This window comes from Anolis sagrei, chromosome 5 (assembly GCF_037176765.1).
Source record: "Anolis sagrei isolate rAnoSag1 chromosome 5, rAnoSag1.mat, whole genome shotgun sequence".
NCBI lineage: Eukaryota > Metazoa > Chordata > Lepidosauria > Squamata > Dactyloidae > Anolis > Anolis sagrei.
In genome coordinates, this window is record NC_090025.1 from 25,976,997 (window position 1) to 26,002,476 (window position 25,480).

A 25,480-nucleotide genomic window follows, 5' to 3' on the forward strand; every position below is an offset into this window, starting at 1 on the left:
TTGTTTCGCTCTTATGATAAAAGGGAATGTATCTTTCAAAAGTGCTGAAAGATACCTAAGAGACTTTCATTGGAATACCTTACAACTAAGTCCAGCTTTCCAAAATTAGCTTCTAAATGTGCAGGTAGCTCAGGAAATGACTGTGACAAGAAGAAAGGCTGAACAGATAGAAAGAAACTTGTTATCTGGACTTCAACAGAATAAGACTGACAATGCATGTGGATACAACCAGAACTGACAACCCATAAAACCTCAACTTAATTCATCCGCAAGAAAATCAGACAGATTCAGATATTTTCTTCTATTATAACCCTAATGATAGGTAAACAGTGTCTAGGAAGAAGTAGATTTTGTACTGATGACAGCAGGAAAAATAATATTCTACCCAATATGCCAATCAACAGTGTCCTTGGGCTGCTGATATGACATTTTGATGCTGAAGCCTTGTCAAAACTGTTCCTTCCCATTTATTGCTGCATTGTTTTAAATGGGATCTCTTACATAGGAGTATAAAAGGAATGGGTAGAGTTAGGATAAAGAATAAAATCCCATTAAGAGCAGAATATTATACTTTCTGCTGAACACCAGTGCTTTGGATCTGGCAGTTACTCCGGAACATATTTTATCCACCCACCAAAGAATTACTCGATTGAATTCCTTGCGGAAAAGACTATATTACATATACTAATGCAGAAGGAATATGGGTGTGAAAAATTGCATTTTTAACTCTTGCATTTGCTTAACTACAATGGAAAAAACTACAATAATCATTTTTGGCATTGCAGTCAGCATGCAAAGAGATACAGAATTTAGACAAACTGGATAACTAATTATTTTCATACTGAAAATAACAGACTACTATAGTGCAGCTTGATACAATGGTACAAAAGCACCATGTGATTTCTACTTTTCAAAGTGACGTTTAGTTTAGGTTTTGACAGTTGGCTGTGTGTTTAAGCAACTGATGTTATCCTGGGAAAGCCAGCAACATCTATGTAGTGCTGATGATCTGTAGACTCTGGTTGAATTAAGAACCAAAATTTAGAGTAGCTGTAAAGTGCACATTGATCACTTGAATTTCAACTGCTGCAGGGAGGTTTTTGTCATTTCCAATTTAGGCAACCATTAGGCAAAACGTAGTTTTATTTGTATAATTTGAACAATATCCTGCCCTCACACCTGCTTGATTATGATCAAGACTGTGGTACAAACCAAAGGTAAACATTTCCATGAGTCCTGCCACTATGCCATGGTCCCAGATTAGCTCTCTGCTTCACTCTCTACCCCTAATTGGCAACATATATTTAAAATTTCTAGTACTCCATAGCATGTTTTGCAATGATTGCAATATGGCCGGAATTTTGCTAGTGCACCATGCGTTGACTTTTCCCAGTGTTGTACAAAAGTGCTAAGGGAAGGAAGACAAAAATCTGACTGTTATAAGTAAACTATTTCTCCAGAATCTGACTTCACAGGCAATGTACCTCGTTTTCCCCTCTCCAGATCTCCAAATTCTTTTTCTTCTGACTCTTCTCATCTATGACAACTGTTACACCAGTATAATGCACCAACAGGAATCCCATGTATAATGGCAGGTATACAATTTTGATGTCAATATGCCTTGCCATGCAGTCTCCTGTAGGCATCCTAGAGTTCTGTTAAGGCTGTAATTTTAATATTGCCAAGACAGTATAAGGACATGCACAGTCATTCAACACATTTGAAGAAACATCAAGTTGAGGAGGGCTCCATTATGTAATCATAATCACTAATAAAATAACAAAATGGAAATTCAATTCTAATATGAAACATTTACTATGCAATCTTATCCATGTCTACTCAAAAGGAAACCCCACTGATTTCTATCCTTACGTGTATGAACACAATAAGTAGAGTTTAGTTGTATAGGTTTGGAGAACACTACATTCATGTTAAAGGATATTATTCTAGAGGCAGCTAACTTATTTATGCACAAAATGGCAGAAAATCTCACAAGCATCTCTCCTTATATTTACACAACTCATTCAATAGAAATCACTTGTTGTCGTTTCATGACTTCTAAAACCAGCTACTTGAGTTAGCAGTCTCATTCTGTGGATAAGGAGGAATATCCCTGTAAAAATTTTGTGATTGCATAGAAGACGACAGCCAGATTTAGAAGCATGGCTCTGAGAGGCAGCCACTATGTTCCAGTTTGCCTGAACGCACACATATGTGTATGCATGCACACTTGACTTATATATACAATGTTCTTTGACTTAGCCCATTCCCAAAACAAAGATGGACACAGGATTATCAGCACATTAACCCTAATTAATCAAAAGAAGCTTATAGCATTTTCTCCTTTTTTTTTTTTACTTTTTTCTTTGTCTTGTAGAAGGGATTCCTCAAAGACAGATGCTCCCTTGAGAAAACTGTAGCACAGATGCCAGATAATATAAAAAATAGCCCAAGGGCACTGGTGTGTGCATTAAACAACCAATCTAGTAGATATTTTTCTACCTCAGAATGCTAAACAGAAAACTGAATTTATTCTAAAGCCAAGCAGCAGCTAATTAAGGGGAAGACAGGCAGTAATGTGGAGATAAGCTGTCCTTAATACTGAATGTACTCTTTCCTAGTCCTTATTTGTTGTTGCTGTTGTTGCTTCAAGTTGTTTCTGACTTATAATGTAGTTTTCTTGTCAAGATATGTTCAGAGTGGGGTTGCCTTCTCCAAGGTCACTCAGTGGGTTTCCAAGATAACTCAATGCTCAAAACACCTTGTTTACATAGTACTAATGGTATGACTTTTTATGAAAAGATAATAGGAGGTGTACCTGAAGACAAAACATGAATAAATATTTCAAGGCTTTGCTCAAGTCCCCTAATTTCATACAAGCATGCAAAAACAACAACAACACACACAGACACATATATAAATACATTAAGTACTTCCTTAAATATGCTTTTCTCCATAAATCTTGCTCACCTTAACCTGTCACAGGTTCAGAATAGGATAGCTATTAGGGAACTTGGAAAGATCTGAAACTGCCCCTTAGTCAAGCCATTCAGAAGGTGACCTTGGGTCAATCACTATTGATCAGCCCAACTCCCTCCTTTCCCGCCCTCCCCATTCTGTAAATCTACACAGAGAGAGAAAGAGATCATTTGAGGCCTTGAAACAAGTGGGATAATAATCATGACTGTGCTACCAGATGAATTTAAATGAAAAACTGGTTTGGTAAGAGTATTAACAAAATGATGCCTCCTAGCCCATTGGCAAGATAAATGCTCATCACCCTCTAGAATCTATTTTGGAGCTTGCTGATACATGCATGTAATCATCTGATATCTCCCCACCTGATGACTTGGAGCTGAGTGTGCAACTTCTTTCAACCACGATGAAATGGTTTCTATTCAGTATTTTACCTGTGATGGCTCATCACCTATGCAAGCCATCACTTGAAAATGCAAGCATTCATGCACCAACTTTCTAATAATATAATAAGCTAGCTCTTGTCTTCTGGAGGAGAGGATTAGTGACTTGGTGTGTTTCCCATTCAATCTGTGGTATCTCCAGGATATAGGATAAGGAACAGAAGACAGTAAAGATTTGGAAAGCTGCTGTCCATCTACCAAACAGGCGTAATTGCTCCAGGTAACAAAAGGCCATAACCATGAAACTGCAGCCTTTGTTTAAAAAAAAAAAACAAAAAAACCCCACCTCTTTCCCTTATTGTTGTTACTGTTATTATTTATTTATTTGAAACATTTATATTCTGCCCTTCTCACCCTGAAGGAGACTCAGGGCAGAGCACAGCATATATATGGCAAACATTCAATGCCGGGACACAAATTCACATACACATACATAAACATTTAAAAGCATTTATCAAAATATTAAAATACACCATTTAAAACCGTCCTAGTCATCAGCGTCAAATCTAATTGGCCTGGTCATCTTTCCTATTGCCGCTTTATTGCCCTGTCCCGAAAGCTTGGTCCCCACAGCCAGGTTTTTACAATCCTTCTAAAGGACAGGAGGGAGCGGTCCAACCTGATCTCACCAGGAAGGGAGTTGCAAAGCGGGGGAGCAATCACTGAGAAGGCCCTGTCTCTCGTCCCTACCAATCGCGCCTGTGACAATGGCGGGACAGAAAGCAGAGCCTCGGAGGAGGATCTTAATCTCCGCGATGGAACATAGGGGGAGATGCGTTCGGACAGGTAATTTGGGCCAGGGCCATTTAGGGCTTTATAGACCAAAGCCAGCACTTTGAATTGTGCCCGGTAGCAAACTGGCAGCCAGTGGAGCTGGCGTAACATGGGAGTTGTATGCTCCCTGTATGCTGCCCCAGTTATTAGCCTGGCTGCCTCTTGTTGGACTATTTGAAGCTTCCGAGCAGTCTTCAAGGGCAACCCCACATTGAGTGCGTTGCAGTAGTCTATCCTAGGTGTAACGAGAGCATGGACCACCATGGCCATATTATGATGATGGCCCTATTTTCCTCTCTTTAAGGCCACTCCCAGGCCACTACGGGTATGCAAAGTCTTAGCAAATGTACCAATAGCTCCTGCACCAGTTCTCCATCTAAGTACTACAAGCTAGGTGGAATCGCAAAACTCCTGCTGAGGAGTTTGTATTTATCAGATTTGTATAATCTGGAATGGCCTGCTGCTTTGAACCCTTGTCCAAAAGTATTTCCTTCTTCCAGCAAGCTTTTATCTGTTTACTCTGTGATCACACAGGCCAGGAAGCACCTTGCTTAAGAAAACAAAGCAAATGGAGCTGTGGGGTGGTTTCAACATAGGAGCTGGAGAATTAAGACAAAACAAAGCTCCCACTTTTCCATTTCCTTAACTCAACAGTTATTCCAGTTCAGTTTACACCAGTAAGGCAGATGTCCAAAGGTATGGATCAACATGATTTCTCCAGTTCCAGATGGCCTGACAAAAGAAATGACAGGAAAGCTGACAAACAATAGAAGACAAAACCTCCTCAGTGCAGAAGAACTGCTACTTCCCACCATGAGGAACAGACTATGCAGCCCGGCTCTTAATTATGTCATGTACACTAGATAGGAAATGAAGGTTCTATACTACAGCAATGTTGTTCCTATTCCATTAGAAAAATTGAAAATATCAGACATAACATTACAGTCCATAAAAATCCACAGCAAAGACAAAGTTCAAGGCTAAGAATTAAGAGATAGCCTCCTGGCAATCACATCTGGTTCTGGTCTTCTACCATTTTTATAGCACTTCCACAGTGCATCCAGCATCACATCCTTAGATGGTGGATTATTCATTCCCAAAGGACAAGCAGGGAACACTGAGGTCAATGAGCCTAGGCCACCATATGAGTCTATCAACAGGTTATTCTTCTAACCTTCTCTGGTTTCTCTTCAAATAGTCTGGTTTCTCTTCAGGTTATATAAATTGTTCACCTTTTATAACATTGGCCAAATCACACAGAATCCTTTTTGACAAGGGAGTTCAAAAAGTAAGCAGTAAAATACCCAAGTTGTGCTCTATTTGTGGTTGTCAAAAGAAGCCTTCTTGTCTGTTCACAGTACGTGAAGGATGGCTTTAAAGCAGAACTATGTCGAGGTTTAATATGACTCCAACTTTTTTTATCTCTAAACCTTTATCTAAAAAACCCCATGTCTATATTCATGTAAGAATATATACAAGATAAATAATGGGTTACAAGCAAGTCAGTGCACCAAAAAAGGAATGTGCAGATGTGCTTTTGAATGTCCTGTTTTTCAGCAATAATTCAGAACTAATTAACTTTTTAACAATTGGGTTGTTGTAGGTTTTTTGGGCTATATGGCTGCCATAGATGCAGATGAAATGTCAGGAGAGAATGCTTCCAGAACATGGCCATACAGCCCAAAAAACCTACAACAACCCAGTGATTCCGGCCATTAGAGCCTTCAAAAATACATTTCTAACAATTAATTGATTTGGTTCACAGAAAGGGAGGCTATGTAATAGAAGAAATGGAGGCTATGAAAGAGAAGAAAGTACATTTTAGGAATGTTTTGTTAGGTCCACTTAAATTTCATGTAAGAATGTTGCTTAAACAATGCCTCAGATGTCTTCAAGGAGAGCCAACCAACCATTCTAAATTAAGCTGATTTAACACTGCTTGTTATATTATTATTTTTTTCATATTTGCAAGTTAAACATTCTTATATTTTAATTATTCATGGCTTACTGTTATTTGCCACTGCATCCTCTGCCCTATATGTGACCAAAAATGTTGTAACCATTTCTAGGACCTCCAGCACAATTCTATGGGCAACATCAAAGCTGACCATAAAATTGTGCTGCTGGACCTAAAACTGCCTAGATGTGTGTTCTCTTAGGTAAAAAAAACCACCCCTCACTGAACAGTTTTTCCACTTTTGCCATGATATTGTGCCCCTAAACCCTGTAAAATTGGAGGGCCAACTATATTTGTTTTCACTATGATTGAAAGCCACCTTGCACTGACAATGTCCTAAAAGATAAAGCATAAATATTTCCCGTAAAAACAGAAGTGTTCCATATTTATCTGCATATACTATTAAAGCTATTAAAGACACAACACATTTCCTGGTAGCCTTTGATCCATTAACTTCCTCCTAATTCTTAAAGCTTGCATCAGAGAAGACATTAAGCTACTGTCCAGTATTTTAAAGAGTGCCTGACAGGGATAGGACTCAGAGGTACAATAATGCTGGTGAGGGATGGAGATAAGAATGCTGACATTCTCCCCAGCACCAATGATAGCCAAAGCAAGACAAGGGAGCCATTATCCACTGCTGCATTCCATTAGTACCATGTATAGATTACTTACAGTGCAAGCTATTTCACAACCCAGGTTTTGTTCCCTCTCACTACTTCCCAGTGATGCAAGTCATTATCATCCCCATTTTACAGACAACAAACTGAGGGTGAATAATCACTTATCATATGCTACTGGCAAAATTTTAGCTGCACTGAGACAACATATTCAAATACACCAAGCCACAGTATTTGTACATGATTTCTTGATATAAGCCCTATTCCCCAATTAAAGTCTATTACCTTTCTCACAGCATTATATGCAAGATGAACTATCACTTCTTTAGCAAGTAAATTTATTCCAAAAGATGGGAAAATAAACTCATTTTTATCAGAGGGTACTTTTTGATTACACTGCCCACTACACTGCATTTATTCTTCAGACATTTAGGCAAATTGTAAACAATGGATATGGTACTTCTAAAGTCTTTTCACCTCTTTCCCCCTCATACTGGATAAAACCAAGTGGGTCTGAATATGTAGCTGACACACCAAGGAACTTACACTGAAAGTCAATGGGAACACCTTGTAAATAGAACCTGCACAAATGAGGTTCACTATAAAGCCTGGGAAAACTCTCCCATTGCACTGTGAAATCATTGCTGCAGAAGCTAGGCATGAAGCACACTTATAAATTTGTACAGCACTTACTTAAGAGCTACCGGTAATAGTCTTCCATAGCTTGTGGTGGGAGGGAGCAATAGAGAAACAGAAGAAAGCTCTTGATTGTTTTTCCTATATTTTGTTTAAAAATTAGCAACAGTTTTGGCTTGTTTTGTTTGTACTCATTCAGTTTCTTGTATCCATTTATTTATATTAGGCTACTGTTTCTTAAGGCTATCTAATGAGGGAGATTGCTAATGTCCCTCCCTTCCACACACAGCACCCCCCCCCCCCCCGGGCTTCAATGTACTATTAGAGGGGAAAGAGTGGATTGTTTATTTTATTATTATTTTTAATTGTATTCATATTTTTCAGTCATATCTTATTAATATGGAGGGTCAGGTTCTAGACCAGTGGTTCTCAACCTGTGTGTCCCTAGATAACTCCCTTTAACTCCCAGAAATCCTAACACCTGTTAAACCAGCTGCGATTTCTGGGAGTTGTAGGCCAAAACAACTGGGAACCCACAGGTTGAGAACCACTGTTCCATACCATCATCTTTAAGAAAACATTGCCTCAAACTGAATCCCAGCTTTTTTTCACATGCCACTGGTTACAGTGGTCTAAAAACATATTTATGCCATCATTTTGTAAGAGAGCAATAACACTAGGCCTTTAAAATATGCATAAAAATAATATATGCTTAAAATCACCAGAATATGACACTCAGATACAAAGCGCACAAACAAACTAAATACAGAGATGCTGTAAGTAAATGGAACATGAGTAATAAAATGGTGCTGTGCAGCATAACAAAAAATGTCATATTAACAAAATGCTCTAAAACAGTGGTCATCAACCTGTGAGTCCCCAGGTTTTTGACCTACAACTCCCAGAAATCCCATCCAGTTTACCAGCTATTAGGACTTCTGGGTGTTGAAGGCCAACATCTGGGGACCCATAGGTTGAGAACCACTGCTCTAAAGCAAAGCACCCTAAAGTGAGATACACCCATACAATGGAAGTATTCCTGGGTCCCATATGGGATGGAAATGGGATATAAATTAAATACATACAGATCAGAGACTGCTATCTCTCTCTAATTCAAAAAGCACTCTTAATAAACATTTTAAAAAACCTTTATGGAGCAATTGTATGCTTTTTAGAGTGTACCCTACACTCCTACAATCAGAAACATTTCAACTAGCTGCCAATATGTGACTGTAACAGTGCAGTCACAGTTGTCTATAGCTTCAATGTCGTAAAAAAATCCAAATTTTTGAGCATGTCTATTGTTGCTACTTTGATCTCACAGGGAGTAAAGCCTTGGAATAAACTGTTGAATGTGTTAATATTTATTTTTTAAAATCCCCTTGATTCAATGGGTCTACTCTAGTTGTGTTTAGGACTAAATTCAGACCTCGTAGGAAGAGGTCACACAAAGGGAGAATACAGAACTTGAAACTCCACTGATAAATAGCAACTGACCCTCATTAGCAGACGAACAAAGAAGTCTGTCTGAATACACCAGAAAGCTATTCAGAAAACACAAGACTGGCAACATAAAGCATGGGAGAAGACATCATCTACAGCTTACAAGCAATGGTATCATGGTAAACTATGAAGTGCAGGAACACTATACAGTTGGTCCAGCCAGGCATCCAAGGAGAATGCAAAAATATGCACAGCTGCATTGATCCTTATTTTAAAAAATCTAGTCATTTCCATTTTCATTCAGATCAGCCTTTTGCAAAATATGTGGATATAGACATGAGATAAGGGAGATGAGAAAAATACAAAAACAAAAATACAGATAGAAGGAGAGGGAAGAATGCAACCAGTCACATTACCATTTTCAAGTCAGCACAAAGCATCTTAGACCCAACTCAAATCAAACCCTGTATCTAGGGCCCCTTCTACACTGCCAGATAATCTAGGTTATCAAAGCAGAAAATCCTCTTTATTTGATTCGAACGGGATGAACTCAGTTTATACTGCCATATAATTCAGTTCACAGCTGTGTAGAAGAGGCCTAGGTCCTGCATTCTGAAGGTGTGCATCAATACATATTTCACTTGGAAAATGTCTTGTTGCACTCCAAAATAGGTTTGAAAAGAAGGGTGAAAACAAACTGCGGTAGTTAGAAGTACTCAAGGTACTCAGAGGAAAAAAGCAGATAGTCTAGCTACTTTATTCACACACCAGCTGCTCTTTCCAAATTTAAATACCTTATAGCTCAGTGCCAGCCACCCTTTAATGCAATAACTATCAACAAGTACCTGTTCTTAAAATTTGGCTCAGATGCATTTATGAAAACTTTGGGGGAAATGCCATTTAAAAATACAGTAACTGGATTACATAGAGGGACACTTAAGAAGGGAATACAATAATCTAACTGAAGGATCAGACCTCAAGTGGTAAATAATTGGTTTTACATTATTTCATTATGCATCCTTTCCCCAGATAGAAATGCCATATCTTACTTCTCTACTGTCTTCTCACATACACTAAAAGAATATGGGCCAGTTTACAGGCAGTCTTGGAGAGGCACTATATTATGGTTAGAACCATTAGCCATTCCTCATGTGGTTTAAGTATTTCATTTTGTGTCTGAATCATTTCTCATAATGAATGTTTCACAATTTATTATTCTACTCCTGCAAATGAAAGTGAAATCACTCCCTCTCTGGTGTGGCACAAACATTAATGTCAGTTCCATTCAAGCCATTATTTGCAAACCAGGAGCAATTTTGGGCAAATGCATTGTTTTCTCCTTTTCTGTGCTGGCTTTAAACACTGTTTAGCATTGCATTTAAACCAAAACAACAGGGTTACAATGCTAACTGGATATTTCTAAATATATTAAATGGGATTTTAATAGACAGGATCTGTATGCCAATTATTTTAAGTACATAGTACCTTTACAATGTTTTATATTGTTGTCTTGATTTATATTGTTGCTCTAAATCTTGATTAGAAAATTCAATTCAAAACATGATGGAAGATAGAAGCCTTGATTAATGTTAACTAAAATTAGCCAGCAAGGTAAACAAATTTAATTTAATTAGCTATTGTTTTTACTACTCCTGTATTATGCCTGCTGTACTAAACCAATGATTTAGGGATGCTTCAGATCCCCCTATGCAAATCAATTATTCATATGACAGTGGATGAAACCTCCATGTAGACCACCATACTCTGCATACACGATTTTCACCCAGGTAAGGTGTGTCCACACTGAACCATTATAGCAGTTTGATCCCACTTTAACTGCCATAGCTCCATCCTATGGAATCGTCAAGTTATGTAGTCTGGTAAACTATTTAGAATTTCTAGTCCCCCTGAACTATATATATATATAGCACAGAGTTATCTGGCAAAGAAACATAAGAATCACACTATTTATAAACCCCATTCCATAGGATGAAGCCAAAACATTTAAAGTGATGCTATGATAGTCAAATTAACATGCCATAGCTGTAGTATGGATACATCCCTACAACAGATTCAATGAATCTATGAGATTTTGTATAAGTGTTGACTTATCATTCAGCAATTTATTTAATGGCTTTAGTCTAGATGCGATTAGCAAATGGATTTAGGCCACTGTATTTGCATATGGCTTCCCTGAGTTTTTATACACAAAATATTCCATGTAGGAGTGTCTGGACACAATCTCACACATGCTAAACTTCTCTACTTCATATGCCGAATAGAAAGGGCCACATAGGGTCCTTCAATAACCACTCCAAGGCCACACCTTGTGCATGCTCCTATATCTTTTACTAATTTTAATGGAAACTGTGAGGAAATATCTCTTTTCAGGTCTGGATTTCCTGCAGAGCACAGATTTCTAAACTGCTCTTTCCTATCAGATTCCTCTAAAGTGGCATCTAAGACTCGACAGGAAGAGGAAATGATTTGGGAGGCAAATCTGGATGCAGCACATGAAAATCTCCAGATGCTAATGACTTTTTCCCCACATCTTAATTTAGGGTACATAAGTCTCATCTTGGGTAAGGTACCAAGCAAGCTTTTATTACAAAAGATCCCCATTTAGCATTGATAACTTATTCTTAAACATCATTTGTGTTCATCTTATAGCTTACTACCTGGCAATAAATATATCAGTGGTCACTGGACACAGCAACTAAACACTAACATGTGCTCCAGGCAGCAGAATGATACAACTGCCAAAAGGAATCACCCCCTGGGATAGTAGCAAGTGGCAGGTTGGGCTACACTTTGAAAGATAATATAGGGCGGTGTGCTCTCTACAATAGAAATTAAAATTCTTCCCTCCATTCCTTGCCTTTATATTTTATACTAGGAAAAGCTGGGCACTGTGAATTGCATTAAACATACAGCTGGCATAAACCATTTGTTTAGACTGTTTGTATAATTCAGTCTATTTCTGCTAAAGCATTTTAAAGCTTTATTTCCAACATTTTAGCAAATATCTACAGTGAAACAGGCAAAGAGAATATAACAATATGGTATTTCCTACCTCCACAAGCTATTATGGGGACAAAGTAATCTACATGTCTTTACATACATCACTATATTCAACAACTCAGCATATGTCATTTTGCACAGAAACAATATTTTCTGTTCAGTTCTTGTGGGTTTTTTCGGGCTATATGGCCATGTTCTAGAGGCATTTCTCCTGACGTTTTTCTGTTTTCTGTTGCTCTTTTCTTTTTCTCACTCTATTAGTTACTTTAACTGTTTTTAGGATTTCTCAACTATCTGTACCACAAATCTTCTACTGCTGTTAAACAATATATTTAGCATCACGTCAAATTTCCTCAACACATGTATCAAGACAGTAAGGTATCACCATTAAGTGATAAACTCATTTATCAGCCAGTTGTCAAAACGCTTGCCTAAATTAGAAATTCAGCACTAAAGCTCTCTAACAGGGAATTCTAAGTCCTTGAACAAACTACAAATACCAGAATTCTCCATGGAAACATCATGGCAATCTAAGTGGGATCAAACGGTTTTAACTGTATAGTGAAGATACACTCAGGGAATATCTGCACTTCTTTAGCTTAAACTGTGTAAAAAGAGTATAAGTTGCTTAAAATTGTATGCAATGGAGCATTCTCAGTATTTCAATGTGACCTTTTAGCTTGTGGCTTTGTGTTTTTGGGGTGGGAGTAAAAACAGTATATAAATGAAGTAATAACAGCAACTTGCTTTTTTGATTTATCAAAACAAATCAATGGATGCCTGCCATAGATGCAGGCAAAACATCAGGAGAGAATGGTTCAAGAACATGGCCATATAGCCCGAAAAACCTACAACAAAAATCAAATAATTTCTGCAATATAGCAGTTAATTGCAAAGAATATTGAACAATTATTTCTTGTTTCTTATCAGTTGAACAAAGTAGTTTCTGTAATGATATGTTCTTAAGTTGGACTTATAGCGGGGCTGCATGGCTTTAAATTACACTTTTAATTTTACTCTGTCTTAATCTTCAGTTTTGTTTTGTGAGAGGGGCTGAGAGGGGCGGTATATAAATATAGTAAGTAAGTAAGTAAGTAAGTAAATACATTTTAATTAAGTTTTACTACAACCTACTATAAATCTCATTTTTAAAGCAAGACTTTGGAATTATATTGTACTGCTTTTGGGGGTGACATCTCCAAACACACAGCCCTATCTTTTTAAATACTGCATTTTACTACATAATAGTCACACTTTTCCCACACTAGAGGAAAAAATCCACTTTTTTTTCTGCAGGAGGCAGAAAATTTGATTTCTGCCTCCTGCAGAATTCTGGGGTTTGTACTTTAGGGAGGAGCTTTAACAGCCTTACTAAATTACAAACCCCAGAATTCTGCAGGAGGCAGAAATTAAATTTTAAGTGATTTTTTCTCTCTAGTTTGATGAAGGGGTAGTATTTGGTGAAAAATGTTTACACCTATGGGGCTTTCCTCAGCAATCAAGAGAAACCTCACAACCTGTGTGCCTGCTGGCAAGAACTACAGGCTTCCCTTGGCTGCCACCAGCCAGGAAGGCCCGACATCTCTTACTATTAGGTATGCTGGTGAGTGAAGGCTCACATTCACCCTCCAAGCTCTGGAGGGTTGTCTCGCTAAGGCAACGCTCCAGAACTTGGAGAAGAGAGTCACATGGAGAAGTCCGTGGCAAATGCGTACAGGTGAGCCTTCACCCTACCACATGCCTACTAGTGAGAGCTGGGAGGTGTCCCTCAACTGCTGCCAGCTGATTGAGGTCTCCCAGCTCTCCACGGTAGACATGTAGGCACACACACCTGCAGGGAGAACTAGGAGTCCTTAATCAGCTAGTGGCAGCCATGGGAAGCCTACCAGCTCTCATGCCTTCACCCAGTTTTATGGCTGCCCCTCGGAGCTACAGGAGCTGCCCCAAGGGGTGGTGGCGGGGAAGGGGGGAAATGCAACTATTATGCGAGAAACTGTTAAATCCCTAAACCAGGACCCCAAAAGGGGGGGGGGGGGTGCAACTATTATGCAGTGGTGACTATTACATAAGGAAATACGGCATTTATTCACTACAGTCTATTCCAGGGGTCCTCAAACTAAGGCCCGGGGGCCGGATGCGGCTCTCCAAGGTCATTTACCCGACCCTCGCTCAGGGTCAACCTAAGTCTGAAATGACTTGAAAGCACACAATAACAACAACAACAACAATCTTATCTCTTCAGCCAAAAGAAGGCCCACATTTCCCATTGAAATACTAATAAGTGAATATTTGTTAACGTTGTTCTTCATTTTAATTATTGTATTGTATATAAGATATGTGCAGTGTGCACAGGAATTCATTCATATTTTTTTCAAATTATAATCCGGCCCTCCAACAGTTTGTGCGGGAGGCCCTCTGTTTAAAAAGTTTGTGGACCCCTGGTCTATTCCAAAATTTCCTCTTTAAATAAGCTTCAGACTAGTTCAAAATACTGGCAGACTTGATTTTCTGGAAAGTAGTTGTGGCTGTCACAAACTATGTTGAATTGGTTGAAACTCAATATATTCATTAAAAAACTATAGCAAAAATGTGATGCAGGATGTCACATAAAAGCATTTTTGCAATTTAATAAACTTTTTCCATGTTTTTTTTATGATAGAATCAATTAGGAAATGACATTTATAACCCAAGAAGAAAAATTGTGTTACATAGTGCAAGCTACAGTCAACTTAGTTATTGTTGAAGGGGAGGCAGGGTTACACATTTACATGCTTTTCCTACAGAAAACTTACATAACCAGCTTCAGCCTACTTTTTCTGTCACTTCTACTAAGCCAGAAGACATTTAAACCTCCCATATTGTGACTATCACAAAAATAAGCCCAGCCACATGCTCAGCAAAAATTAAGACACAGAGTATGACTTAAGCTACTTTCAGATCTCCATGCCAGAATGCATCAGAAATAGACAAGTGTATCATTACATCAGAAAAGTCTCTGATTTGTGTGACAAATCCTGAACAGCAATTGGTGGCTGGCCAGGCTGAGATAAACTAGAGAAAGCATAATAGAAGTAAACTACAGAATAAAGGGTTTTTAAGGGCACAAGATGAGTTGGCACCAAACTGCAGAAAGACAGAAAGCATGCTTTTATGGTTTTCCTCCTAGTGTGAGATTCTTTTTTTTTCTTTTTTTTTGAAGAAAAGAATCTGCACAGCACAACCCTATACATATTTACTCATAAGTGTCCTTTTGAGCTCAGCAGTCTTATTCCCTATGGGTGAATATAGGATTGTAGCCTATAAGTTATTATATGGTACAGAAGAAGGGTCATCTCACATTTTGTTACCTGAGACAGATCAGAAAATTGAGCTACCCCAAATAAGGTGCATGGTTAAGATCCAAAGCCAGCCAAAACATTTTGTGACAGAAGATAGAGCACCACTTGTCATTCTTGGCAGCAAAACACAACAAAATACATTACAATATTCTGCACATACAGAACACTTTACCCTGAGGCACCCACATCTCAAAATGCCTACAGATTAGAAATGGCATTCTATGATTTGTCCTTTCAGAAGGATTTATTTCACCTGCCCTCGAAAGAGTTCCAGGTATGGACATAATCCCTCCCCACCCATTTTATCATCCTTTGATGGAGGGTAGTGCAAAAAGAGTGAACAATCTAAGATCACCAAGTCCAAGTTACATCTGAGTAAGACTCTGAACCTGGGTCTCACGCAATCCAACCACTATGCAATACAATTTCTCAATGTAACGTGCAAACCAATAACTGGCAGTTTAGCCATATGAAAATTCATGACGACATAGATCTAACATCATAGGGGTTGTAGAATTAGCTCCATGGATTGCCAGTTAAATAAAATACTAACATAAAATATCAGCCCTGATATGTGAACCAGACTTGGGTTACATGCCAAACCATTTCATGAGAAAGTGCAAAGTTAATATTCGTTGCCTGAGAAGCAGATGAATTCGCAAAAAGCCAGGAGTTATTTCATGTTTAAAGCATGTTTCCCTACATTAATTCTATTCCTACACAGACACACCAGAAAAAAACAATGTTTTAGCTAAAAGGCATTCCATCAATCAATTTCAAGCTTATTCAGCCAATTTTTGGAAACAAAATGCATTGAAGCAGTGTAGTGCATGCAGGCAACTCTTTCGCTGGTTTAACACCTATTATTGCCTCATCATGCTAGCTTTTGAAAGAGTAAGTGTGTGCTCCTGCTTTATATCATGTGGCTTCCTCTTGCAGAATTCTGGGGTTTGTAGTTTAAGGAGAGGGCCTTTGAAATTCTCAGCCATAGGGTACTACAAACTCCAGAATTCTGCAGGAGTCAGCCACAGTATTTAAAGTGTGAGCATACACTTTACCTACTTTTTCAAATGATAAGTGTTTTGAGGTCCTAACTTAAATTTTACATGTCTGCAATACACTTAACTGCCTAGCCGTAATGTTGCTCTGCTTTTATGACATCAGAGCAGGTAAACCAACAGAGAAATGATACTCAAGTCTCCAAGTAACATTAGAGCAGATTAAGCACTTAGTGTTGGATGATACATGTAGTCCACGCTCACTGAATGCATTAGCAGAGTAAAAGAATCTGGGAAGTAGGAAGTTTCTTTTGCCAACAACGGAAATATTAAACCCCATACAGAAAGCATTCTGTCTGAGAACATGCTACAACTCTAGGTCTAAAGCTCAAATAGAAGGAAAAAAGGAGACAGGGTGAGATGAGGATTCAAAACCTAGATAAAAGCTAGAGAGAATACCAACGCCAGGCCTTTCACTCCAGTTCCATGTAAATTATCTCTGCAAATCACTCCAACAGCCATTAACACATCTCTAATCTCTTGGTTAAGAAGAAATGTTTAGAATACAAGAGCATTACTTCCTGGGATAATTGGACTGGAAATTCAAATCCTATGGTATTTTCCCATAATTGTTCCAGAGGTCTATTAAACTACACAGCTGCCCTTCAAAAGCAAATGCACACACACACTTAAAAGATTACAAGCAATAAAATTATGACAAAGGATCAAAACTAACATGATGTATTTAAATTATATTGTACAAAACCAAATTATGCATTCCAAGATGTATTCTTTTTGTATACTGGAGAATAGACACGCCTTCCATATCGAATACTGCCTCCGATTCGTAATGAAACAAATAAAATACAAAGATGACACCAGGAATATTTAAGAAACAATAAAGTCATCACTGGATATTTTTTTCTTATTTCTAAGGTTGGAAATACAGAAAGGAATGTCTGGTATACTGGTTTGAGAGCTGGACTAAGATTCTGAAGAACAAGGTCCGAATTCCCATTGAATCATGAAAACTTACAATGTGACTTTATGATAAGGTCACCTTACAATCACCATAAATCAGAAACAGCTTCAAAATGTTTATAACAAAGCTAATACTCCAACAATGAAAAGCATCTAAAATGATCTTTTTGCTTGTACCATCGATTTTTATAAACTTGACTACAATCTTCACAAGACTACACAGCTCCTTGAGCTACACCAGAAGGAGCACACAAACTTACTACCATCTTTTATCTCAGTTTGTTTTCAGTTTTCAAGAAAAAGCTTATTCTAAAATTACATATCCTGGTCTTCTTTTTATATAACATCCAGATATATCCAAGAACCCTGAAATTTTAAAGAACACATATATTTAATGTGTTAACAGTTTTTGTGAACTAAAGTTCATTTTTTGTTGTATACATGGAACATCCCCTATCAGCAGGTTTTGGACAGCCGCATTAATAATTTGCTCCTCTTCCGGTCTTCAACAGCATCTCCATGAACCTTTGATCATAGTGCCAGATATAAACAAAGTGTCATCCTAGCAACAAGGTGGCAATGAATGGAGTGCATTTCCTTTTCCTTTCCATCTGGAACAACAGCTCAGAATGAGTTTTAACACATTTCCCATTTAACAGTTGGAGGCTCTAACCAAGCCTGCTTTCACTGTCTCTCAACAGAGATACTACACACCTTTCCTGGTTTTGCACTCATGTGCATCCATGCCTCTGTTAACAGAGAAGCAATTTCCTTTACATAACATCCTGCTCAGAGAGAGCAATGGAAATCAGAAATAGTTCAGAGATTTTCCTATTGACCTACTTACCCTAATGTTCACATCAAAGGCTACTCACTCAGTTGCTGCCAGTAAACCCAATACTGGTCAATACTCTTCCAGTTACCTGAACAGCCCACTTTATCCTTCCTCTAGACTCGTAATTATTCATTTAATTAAAAAAAAAACAGTTCGACATAATTTTGCCAAGTAAAAACCTCCTTAAAGCTACCTACTTCTTGTTGCTGCAGTGTGTCTTCAAGTCATTTCTAACTTTCAGTGATCCTATCATGGGGTTTTTCTTGGCAAGATTTCTTCAGCTTAGGGAGCAAGAGATCAAAACAAGTTTGGCAAAATGCTTGTGGAAAGGAGGTGGAAATGAACTCAAAGTGGATCCAAACATACATCATGATATAATAATCACAAAGTGATGTAATAAGCAGAAGAACACAGTTCCAACAACACAGTTCAGATATCTGAAGAATATAAAAGGTCAGGGAAGTGTGCCTAAGGTTGAGATTGGCATACAGAGGCAGTCTCAAGCAAATGCTTATTCTAATCCTGAAAAATCCTAGAGTTGTGTGTGTGTGCAGTAGCTAAATACAGTCTTCTCTCCCCCTCCCTACTGTTGTTCCTGCTGCATTAAGAGGACTCAACCATAACAAACCCATTTAATGCCTAGAACTCATTGTGTAACCCTTTCCACTCTGGAACCACCAAATTCTCCAACCGGACTGGGAAATTCTTATCAGCTTAATCACAACAATACAGACACAACTGGGGGAGGGAGGGAGGGAGGGAGGGAGGGAGGGAAGGAAGGAGCGAGCGAGCGAGCGAGCGAGCGAGCTGTGGAGAGTCACACAACTGACAAATGAAATCTATTTAGCTAACACAGTGATTCTCAACGTGGAGTCCCCAGATGTTTTTGGCCTTCAACTCCCAGAAATTATAACAGCTGGTAAACTGGCTGTGATTTCTGGGAGTTGTAGGCCAAAACCATCTGGGGACCCCAGGTTGAGAACCACTGAAGAGGGAACTGAAATCCCATTGTTGTCTCATTGTTGTTACTGTTGTTGTTGTTGTTTTTAAAAAAGAGAGAGAGAGAGATTGGCAGGGAAAGCAACACAGAAAGCTTACAAATCCCCAAGAGAATGCATACACACACACATAGTCCAGAACTGCTAGGACGTTCATTGTAATGCTCCCGCACACACAATGCACATAAAGACACACAACACAAACCCTTATCAGAAATTTACTACTGAACTCTGTGTTGATTTTTTTCAGTCTTTTTCTGTGGGTGAGTATGTTTCTCACTTGACAATGCATGATGCTTCCCATTTCCATGAATTAAATAATATAACCTATAAAAATCATATTATATAACACTAGGATTATGATTTCATACACTGTTACTGAAAAAGTTCACACTTGATGCCCCCATTTCCATTATTATTATTCCACTTATGTTACTGAGAGTGCGTGCATTATGCTCCCCAGTTCCATGAATGAAAGAACAGAACATTATTATTGTTGTTGCCTCTGTTGTTGTTATTTGACTCATGTTACTGAGAAAGTGCATGCATGATGCTCCCCATTTCCATGAATAATATGACATTATTATCACGGGTGCCTATTTAGCGAGATAAAGTGGGATAGAAGTAAACACAATAATAGCAATAACAATTTCTCTCTGAACTGTTACTGATGCTACCCAGTTCCATAAGTGACAGAACATTATTATTATCTCACTTCATAGTTACTGAGGCCCCTTCCATACAGCTGAATTAAATCCCACATTATCTGCTTTGAACTGGGTTATCTGAGTCCATTCTGACATATATTCCAGTTCAAGGCAGATAATGTGGACTTTTATTCAGCTGTGTGGAAGGGGCTTCAGATAACCCACTTCAAAGCAGATATGGTGGGTTATTATGCCTTGATATTCTGGGTTATATGGCTGTGTGGAAAGGCCCTGAAAATAATAATAATAATAATAATAATAATAATAATAATTCCCTCTGAACTGTTACTGAGGGGATGCTCCCCTGTTCAACAATGGAAGGACAGAACATTATTATTATTATTATTATTATCTCACTTCACAGTTACTGAGAGAACAGAAGAAGAAGTATTATTATTATTATTATTATTTTCTCACTGAGCTGTTACTGAGAGAGCATAATAGTAATAACAATAATAATACACTTATCACTGAATGGTTACTGAGGGTATGCTCTCTCCCCAGGCCCATAAATGACTGAACATTATTATCATGTTCTCACTGAACTGTTATGGAGAGAGAATAATAATAATAATAATAATAATAATAATAATAATAAATTAAATCACTGAATGGTAACTGAGGGTATGCTACCTCCCCAGTCCCATAAATGACTGAACATTATTCTCATTTTCTCACTTTGCTGTTATTGTGAATTATAATTATAATAAGCACAATAATAATAATAATAACAATAATAATTTTCTTACTGAACTGTTACTGAAGGTATGCTCCCCAATTCCATAAATGACAGAACGATATTATTATTATCTCACTTCACAGTTACTGAATGAGCATAATAATAATAATTTTCTCTCTGAACAGTTCCTGAGGGCATGCTCTGCTGTTCCATAAATGACAGAACATTATTATCTCACTTCACTGTTACTGAGAGAGCATAATAATAATAATAATAATAATAATAATAATAATAATAATAATAATATAATTATAATAATAAATTTCTCTCTGAGCTGTTACTGAAGATATGCTCCCCATTTCCATTAAGGACAGAACATTATTGTCATCTCACTTCACTGTTACTGTGAATTACAATTATAGTAATAATAATAAGCATCATAGCAACAATAATTGAACATTATGATTATTATCTCACTTCACTGTTACTATAATAATATTATTTATTATTATTTATTATTATTTATAATATTATTTATTATTAATAATAATACATTTCTCTCTGAACCTTTACTGAAGGTATGCTCCCCAGTTCCATAAATGAAAGGACAGAACATTATTATTACTGGATCATCTCACTTCACCGTTATGTGAATAATAATAAATCATAAATCATAATACATTTCTCTCTGAATGGTTACTGAGGGTATGCTCCCCAGTTCCATAAATGACAGAGTATTATTATCTCACTTCACTGTTACTGTGACTTATAATAATAGTAATAATAATATGCATAATAATAATAATAATAATAATGAATGAATATCTCACTTCACTGTTACTGAGAAATAATAATAATAATACAAAATCCAGCATATAGATCTTGTTTGCTGTGACATACTGTGTTTCTGTGTAAGTAAAATAATAATGATAATAATAATACATTTCTCTCTGAACCTTTACTGAAGGTATACTCCCCAGTTCCATAAATGAAAGGACAGAACATTATTATTACTGTATCATCTCACTTCACCGTTACTGTGAATAATAACAATCATCAACATAATAAATAAATAATTTTATCTCTGAACAGTTACTGAAGGTATGCTCCCCAGTTCCATGAGTCAAAGGACAGAACATTATTATTATTGTATCATCTCACTTCACTGTTACTGTGACTAATAACAAGCATAATAATAACAATTTAACATCTCACTTCACTGTTACTGAGCATAATAATAATTCGAAATCCAGCAGATAGATCTCGTTTGCTGTGACATACTGTGCTTCTGTGTCACTAAAATAATAATGATAATGATAATAATAATAATAATAATAATACATTTCTATCTGAACCTTTACAGAAGGTATGCTCCCCAGTTCCATAAATGAAAGGACAGAACATTATTATTATCATCTCATTTCACCGTTAATGTGAAGAATAATAATAATAATCATCATCATCATCATAAATAAATAAAATTATCTCTGAACAGTTACTGAGGGGTATGCTCCCCAGTTCCATGAACGACAGATTATTATTGTTATCTCACTTCACTGTTACTGTGAATAATAATAATAATAATAATAATAATAATAATAAGCATAATAATAACAACTGAACATCTCACTTCACTGTTACTGAGAGAGCATAATAATACAAAATGCAGCATATAGATCTCGTTTGCTGTGACATACTGTGTTTCTGTGTCACTAAAATAATAATAATAATAATAATAATACGAAATCCAGCATATAGATGTCGCTTCCTGTGACATACTGTGTTTCTGTGTCACTAAAATAATAATAATAACAATAATAATACATTTCTCTGTGAACCTTAACAATAAATAAATAAATTTATCTCTGAACAGTTAGAGGGTATGTTCCCCAGTTCCATAAATGACTGAACATTTCACTTTTACTGTGAATTATAATAATAAGCATAATAATAATAATTGAACATCTCACTTCACTGTTACTGAGAGAGCATAATAATAATAATAATAATAATAATACGAAACCCAGCATATAGATGTCACTTCCTGTGACATACTGTTTCTGTGTCACTAAAATAATAATAATAATAATAATACATTTCTCTCTGAACCTTAATAATAATAATAAAAATATCTCTGAACAGTTAGAGGGTATGCTCCCCAGTTCCATAAATAACAGAACATTTCACTGTTACTGTGAATTATAATAATAATAAGCATAATAATAATAATAATAATTGAACATCTCACTTCACTGTTACTGAGAGAGCATAATAATATTAATAATAATAATAATAATAATAATAATACGAAACCCAGCATAAAGATCTTGTTTGCTGTGACATACTGTGTTTCTGTGTCACTATAATAATAATAATAATAATAATAATAATAATAGTAATAATAATAATATGAAACCCAGCATATAGATGTCGTTTGCTGTGACACACTGTGTTTCTGTGTCACTAAAATAATAATAATAATAATACAAAACCCAGCATACAGATCTCGTTTGCTGTGACATACTGTGTTTCTGTGTCACTAAAATAATAATAATAATAATAATAATAATAATAATATGAAACCCAGCATATAGATGTCGTTTGCTGTGACACACTGTGTTTCTGTGTCACTAAAATAATAATAATAATAATAATACAAAACCCAGCATACAGATCTCGTTTGCTGTGACATACTGTGTTTCTGTGTCACTAAAATAATAATAATAATAATAATAATAATAATAATATGAAACCCAGCATATAGATGTCGTTTGCTGTGACACACTGTGTTTCTGTGTCACTAAAATAATAATAATAATAATACAAAACCCAGCATACAGATCTCGTTTGCTGTGACATACTGTGTTTCTGTGTCACTAAAATAATAATAATAATAATAATGATAATGATATGAAACCCAGCATATAGATGTCGTTTGCTGTGACACACTGTGTTTCTGTGTCACTAAAATAATAATAATAATAATAATACAAAACCCAGCATACAGATCTCGTTTGCTGTGACATACTGTGTTTCTGTGTCACTAAAATAATAATAATAATAATAATAATAATAATAATAATATGAAACCCAGCATATAGATGTCGTTTGCTGTGACACACTGTGTTTCTGTGTCACTAAAATAATAATAATAATAATAATACAAAACCCAGCATACAGATCTCATTTGCTGTGACATACTGTGTTTCTGTGTCACTAAAATAATAATAATAATAATAATAATATGAAACCCAGCATATAGATCTCGTTTGCTGTTACATCCTGTGCTTCTGTGTCACTAAAATAATAGTAATAGTAATAGTAATAATAATACGAAATCCAGCATATAGATCTCGTTTGCTGTGACATACTGTGTTTCTGTGTCACTAAAATAATAATAATAATAATAATACGAAACTCAGCATATAGATCTCGTTTGCTGTGACATACTGTGTTTCTGTGTCACTAAAATAATAATAATAATAATAATAATAATAATACAAAACCCAGCATATAGATGTCGTTTGCTGTGACACACTGTGTTTCTGTGTCACTAAAATAATAATAATACGAAATCCAGCATATAGATGTCGTTTGCTGTGACAGACTGTGTTTCTGTGTCACTAAAATAATAATAATAATAATACAAAACTCAGCATATAGATCTCGTTTGCTGTGACATACTGAGTTTCTGTGTCACTACAATAATAATAATAATAATAATAATAATAATAATAATACGGAACCCAGCATATAGATGTCGTTTGCTGTGACATACTGTGTCACTATAATAATTATAATAATAATGTCTCTGAACCTTGACTGAAGGTATGCTCCCCAGCTCCATAACATAGCCTTCTCCTCCTCCTCCTCCTCCTCTTCATGATCCCCATTCATGGCACTCACCCAGAAGATCACATTGAAGCCGAAGATGAAATACTTGATGCAACAACTGACTTCAGGACCCTTGTAGTGCTTCCCGGACATCCTTAGGGTTCATGAAGACCCGTGACTGGCAGCCAGGGCCCCCCTTCTGTGAGTGTGTGTGTGTGGAGAGGGGGAGGATGAGCAGCCAAGGCAGAGAAAGGCTTCAGGAGGGGAGGGGAGGGAGGGAGGACTAGGAGGACAAGGCCCCCGCTGGCCGGCCGGCCAACCTTTCCCTGAAGGGAAGCACCGCCAGGCAGCCTCCGAGGCGCCGCATGGAGGTGGCCTCTCTCGAGCCGCCCCCGCCCGCCCGCCCGCCTGCCTGCCCTGCTTCCCTGAAGGGAGAGCGATGCCTCCTCAGAGCCCGCGAGAAGGAGGCGCCTCCGCCGAATGAGGCGCTGCGCTCTCTCAGGCCATCGATGGGAGGGGGAAAGGCGGGGCCAGGCACGCGATTGGCTGCGGAGGGTTTGATGGAGCCACACGCTGCCCAATGAGGCGGAGAGGAGCCTGGCGCTGCTCCTTATAAACACAGGGGGTGAAGAAGGGAGCGCTTCAGTCCATTCCTCAGACACATAACCCAGAACAGCAAGGCAGAATAGCCCACAATATCAGCTTTGAACTGGGTTATTGGAGTCCATATTGCCATAAGCCGCTCGGAGTCCCCTTTGGGGTGAGAGGGGCGCCATATAAATGTCATAAATACATAAATAAATACATTCCAATTCAAAGTAGAAAATGTGGGGTTTCATTCAGCTGTGTGGAAGGGCCCTCAGAATATCAAGGAAGAAAATCCCACAATATGTGCTTTGCACTGGGTTATATGAGTCCACACTGCCATATATTCCAGTTCGAAGTACAAAATGTGGGATTTTATTCAGCTGTGAGGAAGGGCCCTCGGAATGTCAAGGCAGAAAATCCCATAATATCTGCTTTGAACTGTGTTAATCTGAGTCCACACTGCCATATATTCCAGTTCAAAGCAGACAATGTGGGATTTTCCTCACAGATACATAACCTAGAACAACAAGGCAGAATAGCCCACAATACCTGCTTGGGTTATCTGAGTCCACACTTCCATATATTCCAGTTCAAAGCAGAAAATGTGGGCTTTTATTCAGCTGTGTGGCAGGGGCTCCAGGATATCAAGGCA

At 37.4% G+C, this 25,480-nt stretch overlaps 1 protein-coding gene across 1 annotated transcript in view; it reads right to left on the reverse strand.

Annotated features, from left to right (window-relative positions):
- Window positions 1–24,738, reverse strand: part of TSPAN5 (tetraspanin 5) — an 89,386-nt gene extending 64,648 nt beyond the window's left edge. The window contains exon 1 of the mRNA XM_060779201.2: window positions 24,313–24,738. Coding sequence (XP_060635184.1) covers window positions 24,313–24,393 — 81 coding nt within the window. The 5' untranslated portion in view covers window positions 24,394–24,738. The remainder of the gene's footprint in view (window positions 1–24,312) is intronic.
- Window positions 24,739–25,480: the final 742 nt, after the last annotated feature.